At 40.7% G+C, this 20,451-nt stretch overlaps 1 protein-coding gene across 1 annotated transcript; it reads right to left on the bottom strand.

Moving 5' to 3' along the window:
* Positions 1-7,234: 7,234 nt before the first annotated feature.
* Positions 7,235-8,410, bottom strand: LOC115789705 (proteinase-activated receptor 1-like). Its single transcript, XM_030743221.1, has one exon. The coding sequence runs from the start codon at positions 8,408-8,410 to the stop codon at positions 7,235-7,237; it is 1,176 nt and encodes a 391-aa protein (XP_030599081.1).
* Between the last annotated feature and the right edge of the window lie 12,041 nt (positions 8,411-20,451).

Genomic DNA, 20,451 nt, shown 5'->3' with positions numbered 1-20,451 from the left:
ATAAGAACTGATACAAAGCAGCAAGTTCAGCCTTAGGGCCTAACCTAATTCATAGCCATGAAAGTCTTTTCTCATGTAATACACACCATGCAGTGAAATAGCAGTAGAAAACTTTATGTCGAGATGGCAGAGTCACGCCCTTCTGCCGCTTGTGTCACATGTCTTTGGTTCAAGACCAGCTTGCCGGGCCTGAGTTTAACACATTTTTCGGCCGAGCACCGAGTGCGTTCGCGGTGGGAAAAAAAAATGCCGAAAAGTTCAAATGCTGGCTCCGGCACCGGACCGAACCTCGTCGGTGGAAAAAGGGCCACTGTGTTCCTTTTGCTGTTAAAACACTCACTACAAATGTAGAACTGACAATGCAGTTCAAGCAAAATCTAGAGTATTGCTGATCATCCTGCTGAAACCAGACCTTTGCCTTGCATCCCAAACACAAGAAGAGAAGCATTGGAGCAGTGGATGTGGTGCTTCCTTTTTACAGTGCAGGAAAGCATGCCATTCCCCCAGTTGTACAGGCAGTTGATGCTGATCACGCTGTTGTTCTACAGGATGCGGCAAATGGCTGTTTTCCAAGAAATAACACTCTGGCCACACAACGATCAACGGTGAAGTTTCTTTGCTCTGTCTCTGCAGCTCAACAACAATGTTTTTGTTTTTGACCAGGTATTGTAGGCCCGAAGCTGCAGAATTCACCTGGAAACAACCAGAGACCTCTGAGGACATCATTTTAAGAATGGGAGAGTTTCAGACCACCTGCATTTTCATGGAAAATGCTTTGCAGATGCTGGTCTGAGACCTTTACATAGAAGCAGGAGTGTTAGCTGACGGCTCAATCACAAGGGTTTATGATGGTCACAGGTATAACTGAGCAATAAGGTTCCACAAACTGCTCTATGAGGCTCTCCTGACACTAGCCTGGAAAGACTTTGATCCCTGGTTAGAAAGAAATCACCTTTAGGACCTCATTTACTTTGAAGGAAATTCTGCAAGCAGTCTGCAAGCTGTGTGATAAAGTATCACAGCCCAGATTTGAGGAAACTCTCAGGCAAGATGCCAGCTCATTTTGAGTTCCTCAACTACCTCAAAGAAGACAATGGTCCCCTCTCAGCCTCTTAGATGTCTTACATGGACACAGTTGAGATTTTGCTCAGTCTTATTCAAGCATCAAGAGAGGGACCGTGGTAAATGGACTAGTTCTTATATAGCGCTCATCTAACATACTCATCAACACTGGCACCCCCAAGGCTGTGTTCTCAATCCACTCCCATTTGCACTTTTTACACATGACTGCACCCCCATTTATGACAGTACCTATACATTCAAGTTTGCACATGACACAGCTGTGGTGGGATTGATAACAAAAAGGTAGATGAGGCAGCTTACAGACAGGAGGTCCAGGCCCTCACATCCTGCTGCCAGAATAATGACCTACTCCTCAGCATCAACAAGACAAAGGAGCTTGTCACTGACTTCAGGAAACACAAGGACACAGTACAGTACATGCCAGTCTGGTGATAGCTGGGGAAAAGGTGGAAGAGGCGGGGAGCTTCAAGTACCTTGGTGTTCACCTCTCAAGGGACTTGATGTGGGTAGTAAACACCAAAGAAGAGGTGAAGAACGCCCAGCAGAGACTCTTCTTCCTGCAGTCCCTCAGAAAAAACTGGGCTCCCACCAAAACTCCTCACCAACTTCTACCAATGCACCACAGAAAGTGTCCTGAACGATGGATGCACGGTGTGGTTCTCCAACTGCACCTCAGAGGAGAGAACAGACCTGCAGCCCATCTTTAACCAAACTAAAAACTTTTTTGACCCCGACATGCCCCATGTTGTCATGCAACTCCTTAAGAAATAATGACTTGAAGCTGGTTGGTAAAACTTGCTGCTGCTTCTGCAGTCTTATGATATAGAACTCCATCTTCATTGCTCGGCTCTGGCCATTCATGCATCCCATTTTTGGCAGGGCCTCTCACTTTCTGTTTCAGGTAATCTGTATTTGATTTGACCCTTTAGTTTCAAAATATCATCTATTACAGTGTCTCTCCTTTGAGCGCTTTGTAGCTCAATCTGTTCACTTCTCCACTGCTTGGTTCAAGTCGGTCACCCTGTGCTAGAGTCAGAGCAGCTATCCACAAAGCATGCTTTGAGTATTTCTTTTCATTCACCTCTTTTTACTATATGTATGCACCACTCTGCATTTAATCCTTAATTATTGTTAATCTCTGGCTGTCTTCTACAGCATGTGGAAGTTTGAACACAGTGTGTCCAAACTGTTGAATGGTACTTTATGGGCAGTCGTAACTCAGGAAAACAGCAATCCTCCTTATATCTGCCTTAACCGTTTTTGAATCAGTGCATACTGCTTCAGCTGAAACCAAGCATCCAGCATATCTCACTTCTCTCTTAAACAGGTCACACGAGCGCTTATCTCCCTGGCTCTTTAGGATTTTTATCAGTCCTTCCACATGGACCTCAAATGTCTCGGCATAGCAAAATATGTCATCAAAATATGGGATGCAACATTGATCTCAAAGGGGAGCAAGCATGTCTTCCATACTTTGCTGAAATGCAGTTGTGCTGGTCAGGCTGAAGGGGATTCACACCCATTCTTCACGACCCCAGAGGTCACCATGAGGTGATAAACACAATCAGGTGGCGTGACCACTCTGCTGTAAAACCGTGGGGGTACGCTGTCCCCTGGTCTAAAATAGCAAACCAGTTGTAACCCCCCCTAGACTATCAGTGAGGTCCTGGATTCCAGACAGGGGTGACAGTTGGGTAACGCGCAGTGTTAATTCGACAGCAAATTTTGATTTAGTTTTAGTCATAGTCTTTTGATGAAAATGTAATTTAGTTTTAGTCATAATTTAGTCATCTGAATAGTTTTAGTTTTAGTCTAGTTTTAGTTGATGAAATTATCATAAGAATATAGTCGACTAAATCTACAGTCGATTTAGTTGACTAAAATATAAAGGGTGTAAAAATGTAAATGCTTTTTCTTCAGTTCCCTTGAATTAGTCATTATACACACTTACACAAAATTAAAAATTTTTTAAAAGTTATGCAATATAAATAATATTAACATTAGCGTTTCACCTGCTTCCCACACACTTGATCATTAACACCACCTTACTGAGAAAATACAAGCGTTTTACAGCAGGACACGCTCTGAAAGGTACAAGTCTAATCCACCGCGGTGTGGAGATTTTCTCCAAATGCAAGCGCTAAACTGGGAAAAACACTTTACCCTGCATGACATTAAAATGCTTACCTTTGCATGGAGATCTGGGTGACTGGTTTGCAGATGTTGTTTAAGATTTGACGTGTTTTTACCCGAGATAGTCTCCCCACATGGTTTACACATCGTTTTGTTTGTCACAACGTCAAAGTACAAATGTGTCCATACATCGGCTCTTCTCTTTCTCCCTGCTGACATTGTTTACATAACTTAGTTCTATCGGAAGGAACGACAAATCACAGGCTAGTTTGGTCTTCCCGGGTTTACAGCAAATTTGTGCAACTGTGCGTTTGATTATTGTTTTCCTAACTTGTCCTGCCCTGTCACAAAATTAAATCAGTTCTGATTGGATATCGTCCCCGCCAAGCATTTTCGTCTCGTTTTCATTCTTTGACTTGTCAATTAAGTGTCAGTTAGTTTCGTTATCATTTTTATAATTTTAGGTAATTTTTATTTAGTTATTGTCTCGTTATTGTCATGAAAAAAAAGGTTTGTTGACAAAAACTATTAAATTAACACTGGTAACGTGCATTGGTTTAGAAGACAGGTGTCTATACAGCATCTACTTCCTCCTACTTCCACACGCAAACTATGGGTGCAGTAGTAGTAGGGGAATCTACACTTCACAATCCATCCTCTTGCCAGAAGGTCTTCGTTGTACTCCTACCAGCTAAGGTGTACTACCCCCTATATGGGTTGAGGCAACTGTTGTGATTTGGTGCTACATAAATAAAATTTATTGTAACTAAATTTAACTTAACCTCCTTATTAGGGGGTTTTGGGGTAGAGATGTATGATCTCTGAATTGGAGGAGTGTTTATAATTTTCTATTATAACTGAGTAAAACCCTCAGTTGTGTTTGTGTCACAGACACAAACACAAACAATCGCTCCATCTAGCTCCTTCTGGATTCTGCTGTTAGCCACCAAGCACAAAAATGTTTGTGTTGGTTAAAGCGTGGCAGTTTCTCTCATTGCCAGGTTTCAAAAATGGCAGGTTTGATTCTTTTGAAGGAGTTGCTCTTTTGACTCATCCAATGAGCCACTCCCTGGCCAATCAGTGGCATGCGATCCGTTAAATTTTTGGCTCAACTCAGCTCACTTAAACCACATGACTGAGTAGGTACTAAAAAAGTACCTGGTTCTGTACCTGGTACTACCACCGAATGGAAAACCCTAACCCTCGAGTCGAGCCACATAGGTATAAGTGGAAATTACAAGTGGCTCCATAGTGTAGTGGTTCAAGTGTTTGGTTGGTTTGAGTTGGGGAAGAGACAGTAAGGGCATCTGGTATAAAAATCAGCCAAATTCACTAACTTCTTGAAACCCTTATGAATAACGGAGTAGCTGAAAGCAGTTTTCTTTTATTGTTATTTTTTCTCTTTTTTTTTTTTTTTTGAGCAACTTCCTCATCCACATTTCATACCAATTATTCGTGGTAATGAACCATTGGGCACATGTGTGCTCTGGGTGAGCAACCCACTGTGGGCCCCGGTACTGGCATGAAATGTGGTGCATGTGGGGGCCCTGCACTGTAAGGCCTGGGTGGGGCCCCAGGCACTCTGTAATTTGGAAGCAAAATCACTAATTGTATCAAAATAAAAATAAAAATAAAACAGAAGTGGCAACACAGGTGGCATATAGAGACAAAGGAAAGATGCCTGTATACTAAAGAAAAAATGGAGTCAGGACAAAGCAATAGGGAATATTTTTATGTTTGTCTAGGATAAAAATGAGGCATTACAACTGTGTAGTTAATAGAAAAGCACAGCACAGGACAGTGTGAGAAATGCCAAAAGAGAGAAACAGTAAAATATGAAGTAGGAAACATCAAAAAGTTAAAGAAACACCAGAAGACAAATATACAAAACAGTAATGTTTATGAGGTACATGCAGCAGGACATCTTAACTGATTATCAGTGTTTCTTTTTTGAGAGATGCCAGACTTTGTTTGATTCTAGCCTCAAATGTAAATTACATATCACATATCAAATGAGAGGTCCTGGAGCTAAATGTGGCAATACAGGTTTAGAAAGACTGCAAAATTAGTAATTTGTATTTATTACTTTTTTATATGAATCTATTTTCACACTAGAAATTGCAAAAGTACAAAAGATTTTTGACTTTTTAAATCTTTGACTTGTCACATCAATGATTTTTAATAAAATGTGTGAAAGACAAAAATGAAAGATTTGCTGTTTTGGGGGTTGGGGTTTGCCCCACATATCTCCAATAGATGTTGTGCTTGAATAAATATGATGGCTAAGCAACTTGATACAGCTTTGAAGGCTTTGTTCATTCATGGCAGGAGAAAGCTCACACCCACTGCATGACCTGGAGGCACTTCAGGAAAGCCCCTGACTGATACCACCTCGATACAGACTGATACCGCCTCGATACAGACTGATACCACCTCGATACAGACTGATACCACCTTGATACAGACTGATACCACCTCACTACAGACTGATACCACCTCGATACAGACTGATACCACCTCGATACAGACTGATACCGCCTCGATACAGACTGATACCACCTCGATACAGACTGATACCACCTTGATACAGACTGATACCACCTCGATACAGACTGATACCGCCTCGATACAGACTGATACCGCCTCGATACAGACTGATACCACCTCGATACAGACTGATACCACCTCGGTGCAGAACAGAACTCAGTAGGAAGTCCTTCCTGCCGGCAGCAATCAGACACTTTAACGTGAACCACTAACCAGAATGCACAGTTGTATATAGTATTTATATTTATGTTGTGCATATAGCTCTTATATTGTGTGTATAATATTCTTGGTGACACAGTATTTATATTTTGTATAAAGTATGTAGTATTTTTAGTATTTATATTGTGTATTTACATTAGTGTAATTGCTGCTGCTGTAACAAAGCAATTTCCTGCAAGGGATCAATAAACCTCTATTCTATTCTATTCTAAATATCATGGTGTCAATTCATCAAATCGTTAAAAGGGAACAAAAGCTTCAATTAAACAATATTAATAAATGCAGAATTTCAGCCAGCAGAGGGCAGTATCTACTTATGAGGGAAAATAAGCTCAGTGCATCTCAGTACTTCCACTTATCCTGCTCAGGGTCATGGGGAGGCTGGAGTCTATTCCAGCTGTAGTGGGGAAGAGGCCTGTACAGGTCACCAGAGAGACAGACAACCATTCACAGCTATGGGCAATGAAGAATCACCAATTAACCTAACCCCACTGACTGCATATCTTTGGACTGTGGGAGGACACTGGAGAAAACCCACACAAACACGGGCAGAACATGCAAACTCCACACAGAAAGGCCAGAGTAAGGTGGATTCAAACCCAGACTGTCTAGCTGTGGGGCAACAGTGCTAACCACCATGCCACCATGCTGCCAGGTATAAAACACAATTAAAAATCAGAAAAAAATCTCTAAAGAATAAAAATGTAAAAGCATGGTTTTTAACAGGCAAATGTTAAAAAAAATATATTTTTTTTCAGTCAAGATACAAACTGCTTAGAAATGGATTTATCTTCAAACATGTATACACAAAATCACAGAAAACTTCAAACAGTTTCCTTTGGTTGAGTGTAACACTTGAGTGAGTGACATATTCTAGACCATCTACTAATAATGTCTTTAAATATATTTTTTTCTTTTCTTTAAACTGCATGTAGCACTCAGAAGGCATCTCTCTGTGCATTTGTGTTATGATGCCAGTGCTTTGAGCTCATTCTGTTGACTTGATACATTAAGAAGAGAATGGGAAGCATTTAATTCATTCTAATCATAAAGAAAGATTTTCAAAGAATTCAAATATCTACCTGTTATCTGTCTGATCAGTGCTCACAGCTACTCCAATTTCATGATAAATCATTGAGAAATAAAAAATTAGAGTTAAGAATTAACTAAAATATCAGCCCATTGTGAGAGTCAGTCAGACCAGTAGTTTCTTGTTTTGGGATTGAAATTAGAAAGAGACCACTTTGGTAACTTAGGAGTTCATTTCAGAGCTTTCAGTAGTTTGTAGCTTTCTGGACTTTAGGATTGGTTTTAAGCTGAATCTCCATGAATCAGATGAATGAGTGATGTCGTTTTTGTCACTGAGCTTGGTAGCCTCCTTACACCTCAGCACGTTGGATAGTTGTTTCCGGCACTGAGAGGATCCAAAGTAGTAGAGCAGGGGGTCCAGGAGGCAGTTCAGACTTCCCAAACACAGGAACACCAGATAGAGTGCGTAGTAGCTATCGGATGCATCGCCGTTCTTTTCGAGTCCTTCATTTAATTGCAGGTAGTGTGCAAACAGTAGACAGTTTGTGGGCATGAAACACAGCACAAATATCACCAGCACAATCAAAGCCATCAACACTGCTCTTGTTCTCCTGCGTGATGTTCCTGGACTATCATGTTGGACTCTGCTCAGTGTCCAGATTACCCGAGTGTAGGACACCACTGTGATGAGCAGAGGGAGGAAGAAGAGGATGCAGCAGATGGTGAGGGAGTAGACCTTTAGAAAGGTGATCTTTTCTAAGGAGTGGACATCATGGCAGGTGGTGATGTTCAATTCACTGAGGTGAAAAGTATGGTTGGAGGTGATGAGGGGCACTGAGCCAGCAAAGGATAATACCCACATGGTTACACAGGCTATGATTGTGTTCCTTGGACTCCTCCAAGTCAGAGAGTCAATGGGATAAACTATAGCAAGCAGCCGGTCCACACTGATGCAAGCTATGAGAAGAACAGAACAATACATGTTACAGAAAAAGGCAGCAGTGACCACACGGCACATGAACCAGCCAAATTTCCAGTTGTTGCCTTCAAAGTGGTAGGAGATCTTGAAGGGGAGCATCAGTGCAAAGAGCAGATCGGCAAAGGCCAGGTTCACCATATAGATTGCTGCTGGCTTCTTAGGACGGATCCCCCGAGCAAAGGCCAGCAGAGCATAAACGTTAATGGGCACGCTGATGGAGCAGACCAGTGTGTAGAAGGAAGGTAAAAGGATGGTGGACACGGGGCCGGTTAGAAACATCAGTGCGTGGTCTGAAAGTCCTCCTCTGGGAATTGTTCTGTTAGGCGCCTGAGCAAATGAAGAATGATTTAATCTGGGATCTTTATCAGTATCGACCGTTGGTCTGTGTGTTCCAATTCGATTATCATTTGGCCTATACATAAAACCTGCTCCAGTCGCTCCTTCTGGTTCAGTTTTATTGTCTGGAGTGCCTTAAAAGAGAGAGAAAAAAAAAAAACTTGTCAGTGTGATCCAAGACATAACAATGGAAGTTTTACATCTGAAATTAATGGTCAAATTTTTGTTGTTCTTTCCTTTTTGATTTGTATGTTCTATACTACCCAGTTATCTTAATAAATATTTGTGATGTTTAATCTTTGCAATTTTCAGATTATACATCAATTAAATTAGTTGTAGCTCATTTTCAACTAAAAGTATAAATAACAAGGCAAATTTTCCATTTCAGACGTCCTGAACAAGAGTTTAATGCTGCAAATGTATAATTATTTAAAAATTAGTGACACCTGAAGATTGAGAGAACAAAAGAAGTCCCTGAAAGATGCAAAGTAATTTTTCAGGTTATTTTTAACAATGTATACATGCAATAATTACAAATAAATGATAATCATTAGTTTATATAGAATTTAAAATAAATAGAAATAAATGATAAAAAAAGTCCATCACAGATTCCCAGAGAGTAAAACCAAATCTTTAAGCATCTTGTCCAACTAGCGATACAAGACTTGTAAGCAGGAATATTTGTCTCATTTTAATTATTTCTGCTCGAGAAACATCAGAAATGAATTTGTTATAAAATCATATCCGGATCATTTCCTGAGACTCAACGAAGACACAATCATAAAATCATTCTCAATTTTCATCTCTAACATGTCCAGAAACAGGTTTTTAAATGTAGTTTTAATTTAAGATAAAAGGACTTTTTTCTCACCATTATTGCCTGCAGGAAAGGTGCACACACATAACAGAACCCACAGAAAAGGTTTCGGATACACTGAAAACATCGTCGTGAAGATAAAGCTGTTAAATGCCTTCAGTCTCTGAGCTCGTTCCTACTGCTGAGAGTGCGTTTTCCAGCTTCCTTCTGCTGCTGCTTACCACCCAGCCTCTGGATGCAAACTTGTCTTGCCCAAAGTTCTTCTCCAAATGTGCTCCTCCACTAATCAGAGCAGCAATTTGTGCATCCTCACTTCCTCACTAAGACTCCTCTCTTTGTGTCCCTCCTACCAGAGAGACAGGAGGAGGCAGAAGTCGAGGGAACAGACATCAACCAACATGAGACTTGCTTGTCTTAGAAGGAAAGAAAAATATGATTGTTTTCTCTGTGTGTAAAACATCCAAAGCTCATATCCACTTGGACAGTATCTGAACCAGCAGAGAACCAGGCTAAAACCAATTTCCTCACAAAAATATTAATCAAAACATTCTGCTTCTTATTTTCTTCTTCTTCTTCTCTCTTTTTTTTAACACTTTGATATGCAAGCTTTTGAAGTATAGAACAATAGTAAAATGACATTTTTAGGGGACCTTCACCACCATGTCTCACTAAGAAATCACACATCTCAAATTCTCTCTCTTTCTCTCTCAACACAAACACAAACACACACTGTAAACACAATCTCATTTTACATCGCAATAATCAATAATATCAATAGCAAAATTCCAGCCTTTGATCAGTACCATGGACAACATCTGCAGTTTGAAGTCAGTGAAATGCAGATGTTTATGCTGTAGTGTAAAGTCCCACCTTGTAAACAGAGGCATAAAACAAATTTAGCCTTGCTAAAGTAAAGACAACAGTAACACCTCCAATATGAAACAAATGAGACAGAACCGTTAGCCACAGGTCCCCAGGACTGAAGGGAAGTGATGCAGGAACATTAGAGGTGGAATCAAAATTGCTCTGCCATGGTGTAGAAGTGAAATGGAGCAGGTGTAATCTTGAAGAAAGAGTATGTGAATACTGTTGTGGAGGTGAACAGAGTGTCAGGCAGGATCATGAGTTTGAGGCTGGTGATGTTGAGTGTTTCAGTGTGTATGCCCTACAAGTTGGATGTCAGATGACTGGGAAAGTACAACTGTAACTGAGCACTCAGAGGGCTTTATATAACACATTTGCATTTACCCATCCACACAAGCACTTCCTTCTACAGCTAAGTGCTTTCCATCTAATATTCACACATCTTCATACTCTGACAGTTGCATCGGAGAGCAACTTGGGGATCAGTAACTTGCCCAAGGATATTCTGGCATGCAGACTGGAGCAGTGCCCATGGTGGGCTTGCCAATTTGGGAATTCTATGGCAAATGCCAATCGAGCTTGGGGTCAACCATCCAGAACAATGAACAGTGCACAAGCGAAGTGAAGAAGAGAGTGCAGACAGGGTGGTTTGGATGACAAAGGATGTTGAAGATGGAGCTGCTGGGCAGGTGAAAAAGAGGTTCATGGATGTAGATAAGGAGGTCCTGCAGAGGGTCGGTGTGAATGAGGCGGATCCTAGTGATAGGATGAGATGGAGGCAGATGACCCGTTGTGGTGACCCCTAAAGCGAGCAGGTGAAAAAAGACTTGTTTCTTTTAAAAATCGTATATAATTTTTTAAGTACTAATACATGTCCCACGTGAGCACCATGACTTAAAGAATTGTTAATGGTCCACTTTAGATGTTTAATATAGTAGTGTTGTGATCATTTTTCAGTCATGTTGTGTTTCTTCTTGATTGTGGAGGATGCATAATTTGTCTAAATTCTATTACATAATGATTACACAGATTGGAATCTCCTGAGCATCTGAACCATTAACTGGGAAATTAAGGTAATTTGCTGAGAATTACTTTGTACCCATACTTGCTGACATTTCTGGGTGAGTAAGCTAATTGATAAAGTTTTACATTATTGACTACATTATGGAAGACTGTGAAGAGCCATCTCCTCTCTGTAATGGTGAATAATTTAATTACCACAGTGAGCTCAACCCAGACCAGCTTGGTACCAAACTGAAACCTCATAAACCAACAACAGCACTCAGAATATGATGCCAGGAAACAGGAAAGCAATCTAATTTCTAATCAATCGTATTATGTGACATCATTCTTTGTTTATATTAATATGGAGTAAATGGGATTACTCAGAGCGTTTGTGTTTTATAATACAGAAAAATAATACATATAAATATTTTCTTCCTATGTCTCAGATCAGATCAGAATCTTTATTGTCATTGTACACAGAAGTTGCACAACGAAATTTAAAATGCATTCCTTTGTAGGTGCCTCAGACAATAAATAATAAAATAATAAAAATATGAGTGATAAAAATGATTACTAAAATACAGTGCACAATAGTAAATTAAGATGAATCTAGCCCCAATACACACACCAACGCACGCACACAGTCAGCACTACCACCCCACATCACTGTCCAAACCACACAGAGTTCAGTTCAATGATAGCCCTGGCATAAAAGCTGTTCCTCAGTCTGTTTGTTCTGGCCTTCATTGTCCTGATGTCTCCCGAAGGCATTAGCCAAAATATCTGTTCTTTGGTCCTCTGTTTGCAGTCGAGAGGCTATTTAAAAAACAGGGACACAGTTTATTGGCAGCTACAACAGCGTGGCTGGTATTTTTCACTTGTGAGTCAGTGTGTTATAACAAACTGTGCTTATAGTAACCTCTTGCCATGTTTACTCAAGGACAGAAACGCCCAAATATGGAGACAGAGTGTTTTCCCTGTATGGCAACACTTTGAGCTCATCTTGCCCAGTAAGATATTACACATAATATTCCTGTAAATAATGAAATGTGAATGGAATAGTTCTTATATAGCACTTTTCTACTCTAACCAAGCACTCAAAGCACTTATACAACACCTTTACATTCACCCATGCACTTCCATATATAGTTAAGCTAAGTACTTTTACTGTTTAACATTCACACACATTCATACTAGAACACCAGAGATACTTTGATATGCAGCCAGGAATCGAACAATCAACCTTCCAATTAGTGGGTGACCTGCTCTACCTCCTGAGCCACAGCCACCCCGATGTGTCACTATTATAATATTTACAAGTTAGTTTTTTTACTTGTGCAGCCCGGCCTCCTCAGTACCATGTGAAAGGGTTTTTATCAAAGCCAGAGAGGTTATTTCTAAAAAGATTTTTTCACTGTGCTTAGACTCAGTCAGACAGTCCAAGCACAGTGGAAAAAATATGATATCTTAATGAAAATGAATAAAGTCTCCATCACCCCAGTATTCATAAACACAATCACAGTTCCATCTTTTGAAATTTCCATCTTTCTGCCTTCCTTAAACTATGGGAGGAAACCAGGGTACCTGGAGGAAATCCAAGCAAAATAGGGAGAGGACCCAGTTTGACCAGGAGATTTGAACCCAGAACCCTTCCTGTGAGGTGACAGTTGTAACCACTGTAATGCTGAGAGATGGCAGATTCCTTTGTGGCTATAGCTCAGTAGGTAGAGCAGGTCACCTACTGATCGGAAGGTCAGCGGTTCGAATCCTGGCTACTCCAGGCTACATGCCAATGTATCCTTGGGCAAGATACTTAACCCTAAGTTGCTCTCCGACCGTTCTGTCGGAGTATGAATGCGTGTGAATGCTAGTTAATTAAAAAAGCACTTAGCTTAATTAATGATGGAAGTGCTTGTATGAATGGGAGTGCATGGGTGAATGCAAACAGGTTGTATAAGCGCTTTGAGTGCTCTGATTGAGTAGAAAAGCGCTATATAAGAACTAGTCCATTTACCATTTACCATTTGTGTAAAAGGCTTGATCTCGCCAAAGTAGAAATTCAAGTGTTGTTCCGTAGGATCTCTGTTTTCTCATTTCATGCCAGCTTCCTTTCTGTTTTTCTTTTTCTTTAAGAAAATAGAATTCCATGCACTTCACTGTTTGGGGTCCCACAGATCCCAAAAATGTGAAAATGTGTAAAGATAATTTATCTAGAAAACAATTAGAGAAAAATACGCGTTGTTTCATATGCTTTGTGAGCAATGCATGAACATTGCCATCACTTCAAAATTCAAACAAAATTAATAAGTCATGTGCAACTATGTCATGGTGACAATACAAATTGAGGAACGAATCCATCAGACTATTTTTTTGTTTTTGTTTTTTGGTCAGGGACGTACAGCTGTACCTCTGACTGAATCGTGTCTTTCCGCAAAAAATGGTAGACATTATCTTTATTCACAGCCCAGCACAGGAGGATATACGTGGAGCCTTAACTGCAACTTGATAATAAAGGCTGTTTGGGCCACAGTCTCAGTTACTTATCAGCACTGTAGCACCAGAGGGAAATACACACGGATAGTGGCGCAAACCTACAGCGTTAATTGAATTTCCGTTGTTTCATGAATGTTTCCCCGACAAAGCTTTACGTGTGCTTCAATACAGTCGTTAAATAAATAGAAAAATTAAGTTGAAACAATTTATTATGAACGGTGTACAGTACCAGTCAGAAGTTTAGACACACTCACTCAATTTTAGTACAACTTGACAGTGCTTAAAAATAAGCTTATGAACAAGCACATATTGAGGTTTCTCACATGACACCATTGCTCGAGTTGTCCACCATATTGGACATGATATAACCACCAGCTGCTAAGGAAAAGTATGTATTCTCTTGCAAACTACTGGCCAAGCAGTAGTACAACTTTAAAAAGTAGGACGTAAAGATAGAGAAGGTTCACCCTGATAGTAAAAGTTGTCCCTCAGCACTGCAGCGACAGACACAGACACACATATGTAGACGCCACATTGAGCGGGTTGCCCCGTTGCTGTGATACGTCCACTATATTGGATGCGGCAGAGCTGCCCTGCAAACTAACACAAGTAAATGGACTGAACTTCATAAAACACCTTTCTCCAAAGTTCTTTGAGTTAATGCCTCATTCACACATTCACTCGTATGTACTGGGAGACTGATGGGCACCAAAAATAATGTAACTTTCTCTGATAATTATAAATGTTAAATACACCATAGATGTTAGGGTATAGGTATCAAACTAGTGTATGAATTTCTAATGTTTTTGAGTGTTTACAGCTGCCAGTGTTTGTAAGACTGTTACTGTGATAAAACAACATATCTACAATAATAATGTCCTGACATGTAGATATAACATCTGCAGGTTTCTGAATAAAAAAAAGCTTTCTTTTTTTTTTAATCAAAATAAGACAGACACTGATCCATTTCATTTTCTTTTACATCTGTTTTTATCACATACAACAAAATTTTATGGTTAAAAGGGTAAAGTGAAAAGAACTATTTTCAACTTTTGAAAGATGCTTTATAAATTAAATGTATTATTACACAAAAACAAGGGGGCAAATGCAAAAACAGACTGATGAGCATACAGCAGGCAAGCAGACAGTCTGGAAGATCAATCAGTCTTTATTTGTATGGCACCAAATCACAAGTCACAAATCACAAGAAAGCAGACACGATTAGCACAAACTGATTAGTAAGTACTCTTGAAACAACGATGTCTTAACACAAATTGGAAAAGTATTATACAAAAAATTTCATTTTAGATACTAGATTTCTCTGACTGAACATGCAAAAAAAAAAAAAATGGACTGAAACACAACTAATGAAGTAACTAAATTACAAAAAACATAGCATCCCCACTTCGTATAAAGTTATTTTAATGCTGCTTTTTGAAATACTGCAAAAACATGCATGTTATCTTCAGACTAATTTTTCTGAATAAATAGTTATGTGTTTGGTGGTGCTTTTAATATACTTGCTTCACATTTTCTCTATCTAATCGCAACATCTACTCTTACCAGTCGCAACTTATTAAAACCATATACTGTACTCTGCTAAGAAAAAAGAACACTTCTTACCAGAGGTTGCACTGGTAGTCCAAACCTCCAGGATGGCACATCAATACATGTATATGCCAGTGCCAGAAGGTGTGCTGGGTCTCCCCACATGGTCTCGAGAGCATGGAGGAGATTCCAGGAGACAGACAGTTACTCTAGGAGAGCTGGACAGTGTTGTAGAAGGTCCTTAACCTATCAGCAGGAACAGGATGAGCACTGCCAGAGATGCAGACTGACCTCCAGGAGGCCTGGAGGGTGGCCTGAGGGCCCAACATCGTCTAGTGGGCCTTGTGTTCAGTGCCTGGGACCGTGGAGCCCAACTGGCATTTGCCTGAGAATACCACAATTGGCAGGTCCACCACTGGCTCCCTCTGCTTTTCCCCAGATGAGAGCAGGTTCACCGTGAGCGCACGTGACAGATGTGAAAGGGTCTGAAGAAGCTGTGGAGAATGTTAATGCTGCCTGTAACATCATTCTGCATGACCGGTTTGGTGGTGGGTCAGTGATGGTCTGGGGAGGCATATCCATGGAGCAGTGACGTGCAGTCAGGGGAGGCAGGTGAGGCACGGCCTCACCTGTCATCGTGGAAATATAAAATTAAAAAATAAATTAAATGGTTATATTCATTCAGTGATTTGTATTTTAAAGTTCTTTTCCATTTAACTACACCATTTTTAGATTAGTTTTTTCAAAATCGCTGAATTTTCGCATTTGCCGGTCAAATACTAAGAGACGAACGGTGAGGCACCAGCCCGGCGAGCCGCACCACGGATTGCGCAATCCGTGGTGCGGCTCAGTATAGTCATTGCCAATGACTACTAACTGTGCTGGCATGCTATGCAGTGAGACCGGATTACTTTCCCTTTGCATGTGGCTATTAAAATGTTCTAACACTTTTACTATATGAACTAAATTTCCATATTTTAGCTGGTGTATATAATGCACAGTTTTTTTTGTTGTTTTTTTCATTAACAACTGTATGTGTGTGTAATGCATTCTTGTGTTGAGCGATCATGAAACTGCTGCGAAGAGACACTAGGTGAGGCACGCAGTTCCCGTGCCTCATGGTAGGGGGCGCTGGTGATCCCAGGGACTCTACGACTCCTCGGCGGCAAGCTACCATAAACAGTTAGCAAGGCCAGTTAGTTTTTCCTGTTGCTTGGCCTTATGTTCAACATGGAAGATTACATAACTCAACTGAAAGAATTTTCTAAACTGGACTTTCAATCGAAGCAGAAGATAATAATTAAAGGAAGACCAACACCGGAGCTAAAAGGTTTGCTTCAGACTATGTTAAAGTTAAACAAAACAACTGTTGCCAATCAAATGGTGAATAAGCTATATGTTTGTAAATCTGATGTGATGACGTCAGTGCCTCACCAGTCACGACCCTCACCGCACGTCACTGCCATGGAGGGACGCACAGACCTTTACAGGCTAGGTAACAGCACCCTGACTACCCTGATCCAGATCTGGGAGGAGATCCCCCAGGACACCATGTGTCATCTCATTAGCAGCTTGCCCCATTTTTGTCAGGCATACATTAAGCATGTGGGGGACATACAAATTTCTGAACACCATTTTGAATTGCTGCAATGAAATTTCTGCAAGATGGATTAGCCTGCTGCAATTTTTTCACTTTGGTTTTCAAGGTGTCTTTGAATTCCTCCCTCTGTAGGTTGCAAATTTTTATGTCCATCAAATGGTCTAACATAAAACACTGCATTTTATTCATAAATGTAAAATCACATTGAAGAGTTGATTAAAATGTGAGTTTAGTGTTTCTGAACCAGTAGGTTCATATTTTGGCTGCTGAAATTTGCATGGAAAGAGTCCACTTTGGTAACAGATGTGTTTATTTCTGAGGGTCTGAATTTCAGAATATTTTAAGTGTTCGATTTGTGTGAATTCAGTGATGAATGACTTACTGGACTTTGTAACCTAATGACACTTCAGCATGTTGGACAGTGTCTCTAGTATCCAAAATAGTAGAGCAGGGGGTCCAGGAGGCAGTTCAGACTTCACCAAACACAGATGTTATGTGGAAGAGCGGGGGTTCAATTACATCAGGTGAAGAGCACCTTAAAAAAAAAAAGTATATAATATACAAGGCAAATACAACACAAACTAAGAACAGAGGCATCCTTGCAGTCCAGCTACACATTATGCATGTATTTCAGTCCCACACAAATCCTCTCACGCCATTGTAGCAAACAGTCCTCTCACCAAGGCTGTCCCACTGGGGGGCAGCACTGAGGCGTGGTGATTAGCCTCTGTTGCCTGACAGCAAGAAAGTCCTGGGTTCGATGTGTGGGGTTTGCATGTTCTCCCCAGTACAAAGACATGCACTGAGTGGGGTTAGGTTATCCTGTGATTCTAAATTGCCCACAGGTGGTTGTCTGTGTCTCTGTGTTAGCTCTGCGAATGGCTGGCGACCTGTATAGGGTGTAGCCTGCTTTTTGCCCTATGACAGCTGGGACAGGCTCCAGCCCCCCTGCAACCCTGAACAGGATAAGATTCTTGCCTTTAATGGCAACATACTGAATATTGTAATAAAACTCAAAATGTTGAATTTCTGAAATGGTTCGGCGCTAATGGAAGCTTTGATATTAGCCCCTTGAGGACAAGTCTCCTGAGCATCTGAGCCATTAGCTGAGAAATAAATATCATTTCCCAGCATTTTTCCCATCATAAGAATTACTGACTTTGGGCAAGTAAGCTAAGTGACCAAAGATTCCAGAAAATTATAAATGTTCATCTCCTCAGCGTAACAGCATTGGCTAAATGTCGTTTAATAACCACATGCAGACCAAATTGAAAGTAAACAGGATTACACTGAGAGTGAAAAAAATATGCTTTTAAACATTTTTATTTGTATTATTTGTCATGGCCTGGGCTGGCCTCTCTCTCACTCTGTTGTTCTTGTTCAATCTTGTTCAAGGTGGTCTTCCTCCAGCTTTCCAGACACTTAGCACCTGGGCCGATTTTTGCAGCTGGTGGTGGTTTGGGTGATCCTCGGCTTACTTAAGTTGGAAGACAACGTGCACTCGACGCTGGAGTGTTACTTACCCCCCAGTTAGTAGCCACCTGCTCTTCAGGACATTTCTTTCTGTTTTTGTGTGGACCCCTAGTAATCCTTTGTCTCCTCTCTGCACAGGAACCCAAGACATCTGAGTGAGCACCTGAGAGGAAGTGAGAGAAAGGAGCAACTAAGAAGGAAGGCCCGTCATACCGCTTTGGATATCGGTCCCAGGAGCCCTTTTTGGAGCAGCCACAGAGAGTCCCCAGCTAGTCCCTGCTTTCATGCTTTGTTGTCTTTCTGCACTGTAAATAAACTCACTGTAAGCGATCCAGATGAGTCTGCATCTTGGGTCCTCTCTATTCCTAAGCCATGACATTATTTGTTTTTGTAAGTAATAAGTGTAACCATTTTCTACCTGTGCCTAAGCTAAGCCTAAACCAAAATGTCTGTTTGTGTTCCTCTGATATACTGCAGACACTAACACAGAGAAAATGAGAACTTGAGGGGACTGTTTTGAGGTATTGAAACATTTTCATCTAATTTCAGTGAGATATCACCCAAATATGACAGCATGTACCAATTCCAAATTAACTTAGCAGTAGAGTCGTCTTTGAGTATGGATACAGCCCATAAATTGGTACACCTCACCATACTCTGAAGTTTAATCAGGAACTGACTGAGAAATTCCAAGTACTAACAGTTCTCTTTTTTTCCCCCATATTTCATAAATCTGTATTAAAATGGTTGTCGCTTGTGGCCCAGTACAGACACAGGTGCCTTAATTGCATCTTGATAATGGAGGTGGTTTGGGTCACACATTGTACACTCCAATTATTAATAGTACTGTAGCGCTACCTGCTGGAAAGAAAGTTGCATAGACACTGGTGCAGAGTCCTCTTTGGTAAGTGAATTGTTTATTTCCAACATTTCTGAGTGGCTGGATTTCAGCACTGGTCTGGTGCGGGATCGCTGTCAATCAGATGAAGAGTGCTCTTTGTCATCTTATCTACTACATCCTTAGCATGTAGTAGTATAGCTGTCTCTGGCATTGGGAGGATCAGGATTACTAGAGGAGAGGAGGATCCAGGAGGCAGCTCAGACTTTCCAAATACAGTAACACCAGATCCGGTGCTTCCTGGTCCTCTTTGAGTTCCTAAATTGCAGGTAGCGGGCATGAAACACAGCACAGTTATCACCGGCACTGTCAAAACCATCACCGTTGGTTTTGTCCTTTTGTGTGAGCTTCCAGAACCGTGTTGGAAGAGGACACAGTAGAAGGTGAGGAAGTAGCTCTTTAGAAAGATGATCTTTTCTGAGGACTGGACATCATTGCAGGTGATTATGGTCATTTCAACAAGGTGAGCACCAAGACAACAAAGGATAATACTCACGTAACCCTGCCCCACCAAAACATCACTTTATTACACTGTGCTCTCACAAACCCCTAAACATGATACTCATCATGCCAATGAGTGACAAGGTATACATTTAACAAGATTTAAAAAATACACACACTAAGCATCAAGGTGCAATCTGTTTAAGATCACTGCATTAAATCATGGTGACTCCATTTAAAGATTTCACATGGGGAGCAAATGCATGAAGTACTGTAAGCAGCTCCCCAGGGAACCTAAAACTGAATCTAATTTACCTGAACACCCTGCTTAACGTATACTGAGTGGCCCAAACACAACATGCTTACTGCTGCTTGTGAAGAAGAAAACAAAACAAAACCCACACTTATTATTATTTCTCCTCTTTCAGCATAAAAGAGAAAGTTTCATTATTTCTCATGTAAAAATGGTCTGGAATGAATTTGCTTCAAGAACTGAACAATTTTCATAGAAATCACAGAAATAATAAAATAAACAAACGTCCTGTTTTCATCTCTGTCTAAAAAAAAAAACCAAAAAGCTGCTTTAGGGTTTTTAATGCTTCACTGTGCATGATACAGTTTCAAAAGCAACTTAGTCATGTTTTCTTACCATTACTGATGCCAAAGAAGGAAACGCACATAACAGAGCACACAGACAAGCTCTCAGAAAAATATGGTCAAAAGAAAGCTGGTGTTAAATGCTGTTAATCTCCATGCATATTCCTACTGTTACAGTAAGTGCCTGTTTCCGCTGCTGCTCACTGTCCAGCCAGCAGCGCATGTAATCATGCATTTTTGTTTCCTCCCAGCCTGTCAAAGACCCCACCCCCTACCCCCACATCATTCAAGAGCAGTTTGCACTTGGAGGCACATTCTTATGGGCTCATTTCACCCTTCTCATCACAGCAAGGGCCAGATCCACAGGAAGATGAGTCAGAATAATAACA

Source organism: Archocentrus centrarchus, chromosome 12, assembly GCF_007364275.1.
Source record: "Archocentrus centrarchus isolate MPI-CPG fArcCen1 chromosome 12, fArcCen1, whole genome shotgun sequence".
NCBI classification, from domain to species: domain Eukaryota; kingdom Metazoa; phylum Chordata; class Actinopteri; order Cichliformes; family Cichlidae; genus Archocentrus; species Archocentrus centrarchus.
This window is presented reverse-complemented; position numbering and strand designations above follow the sequence as displayed.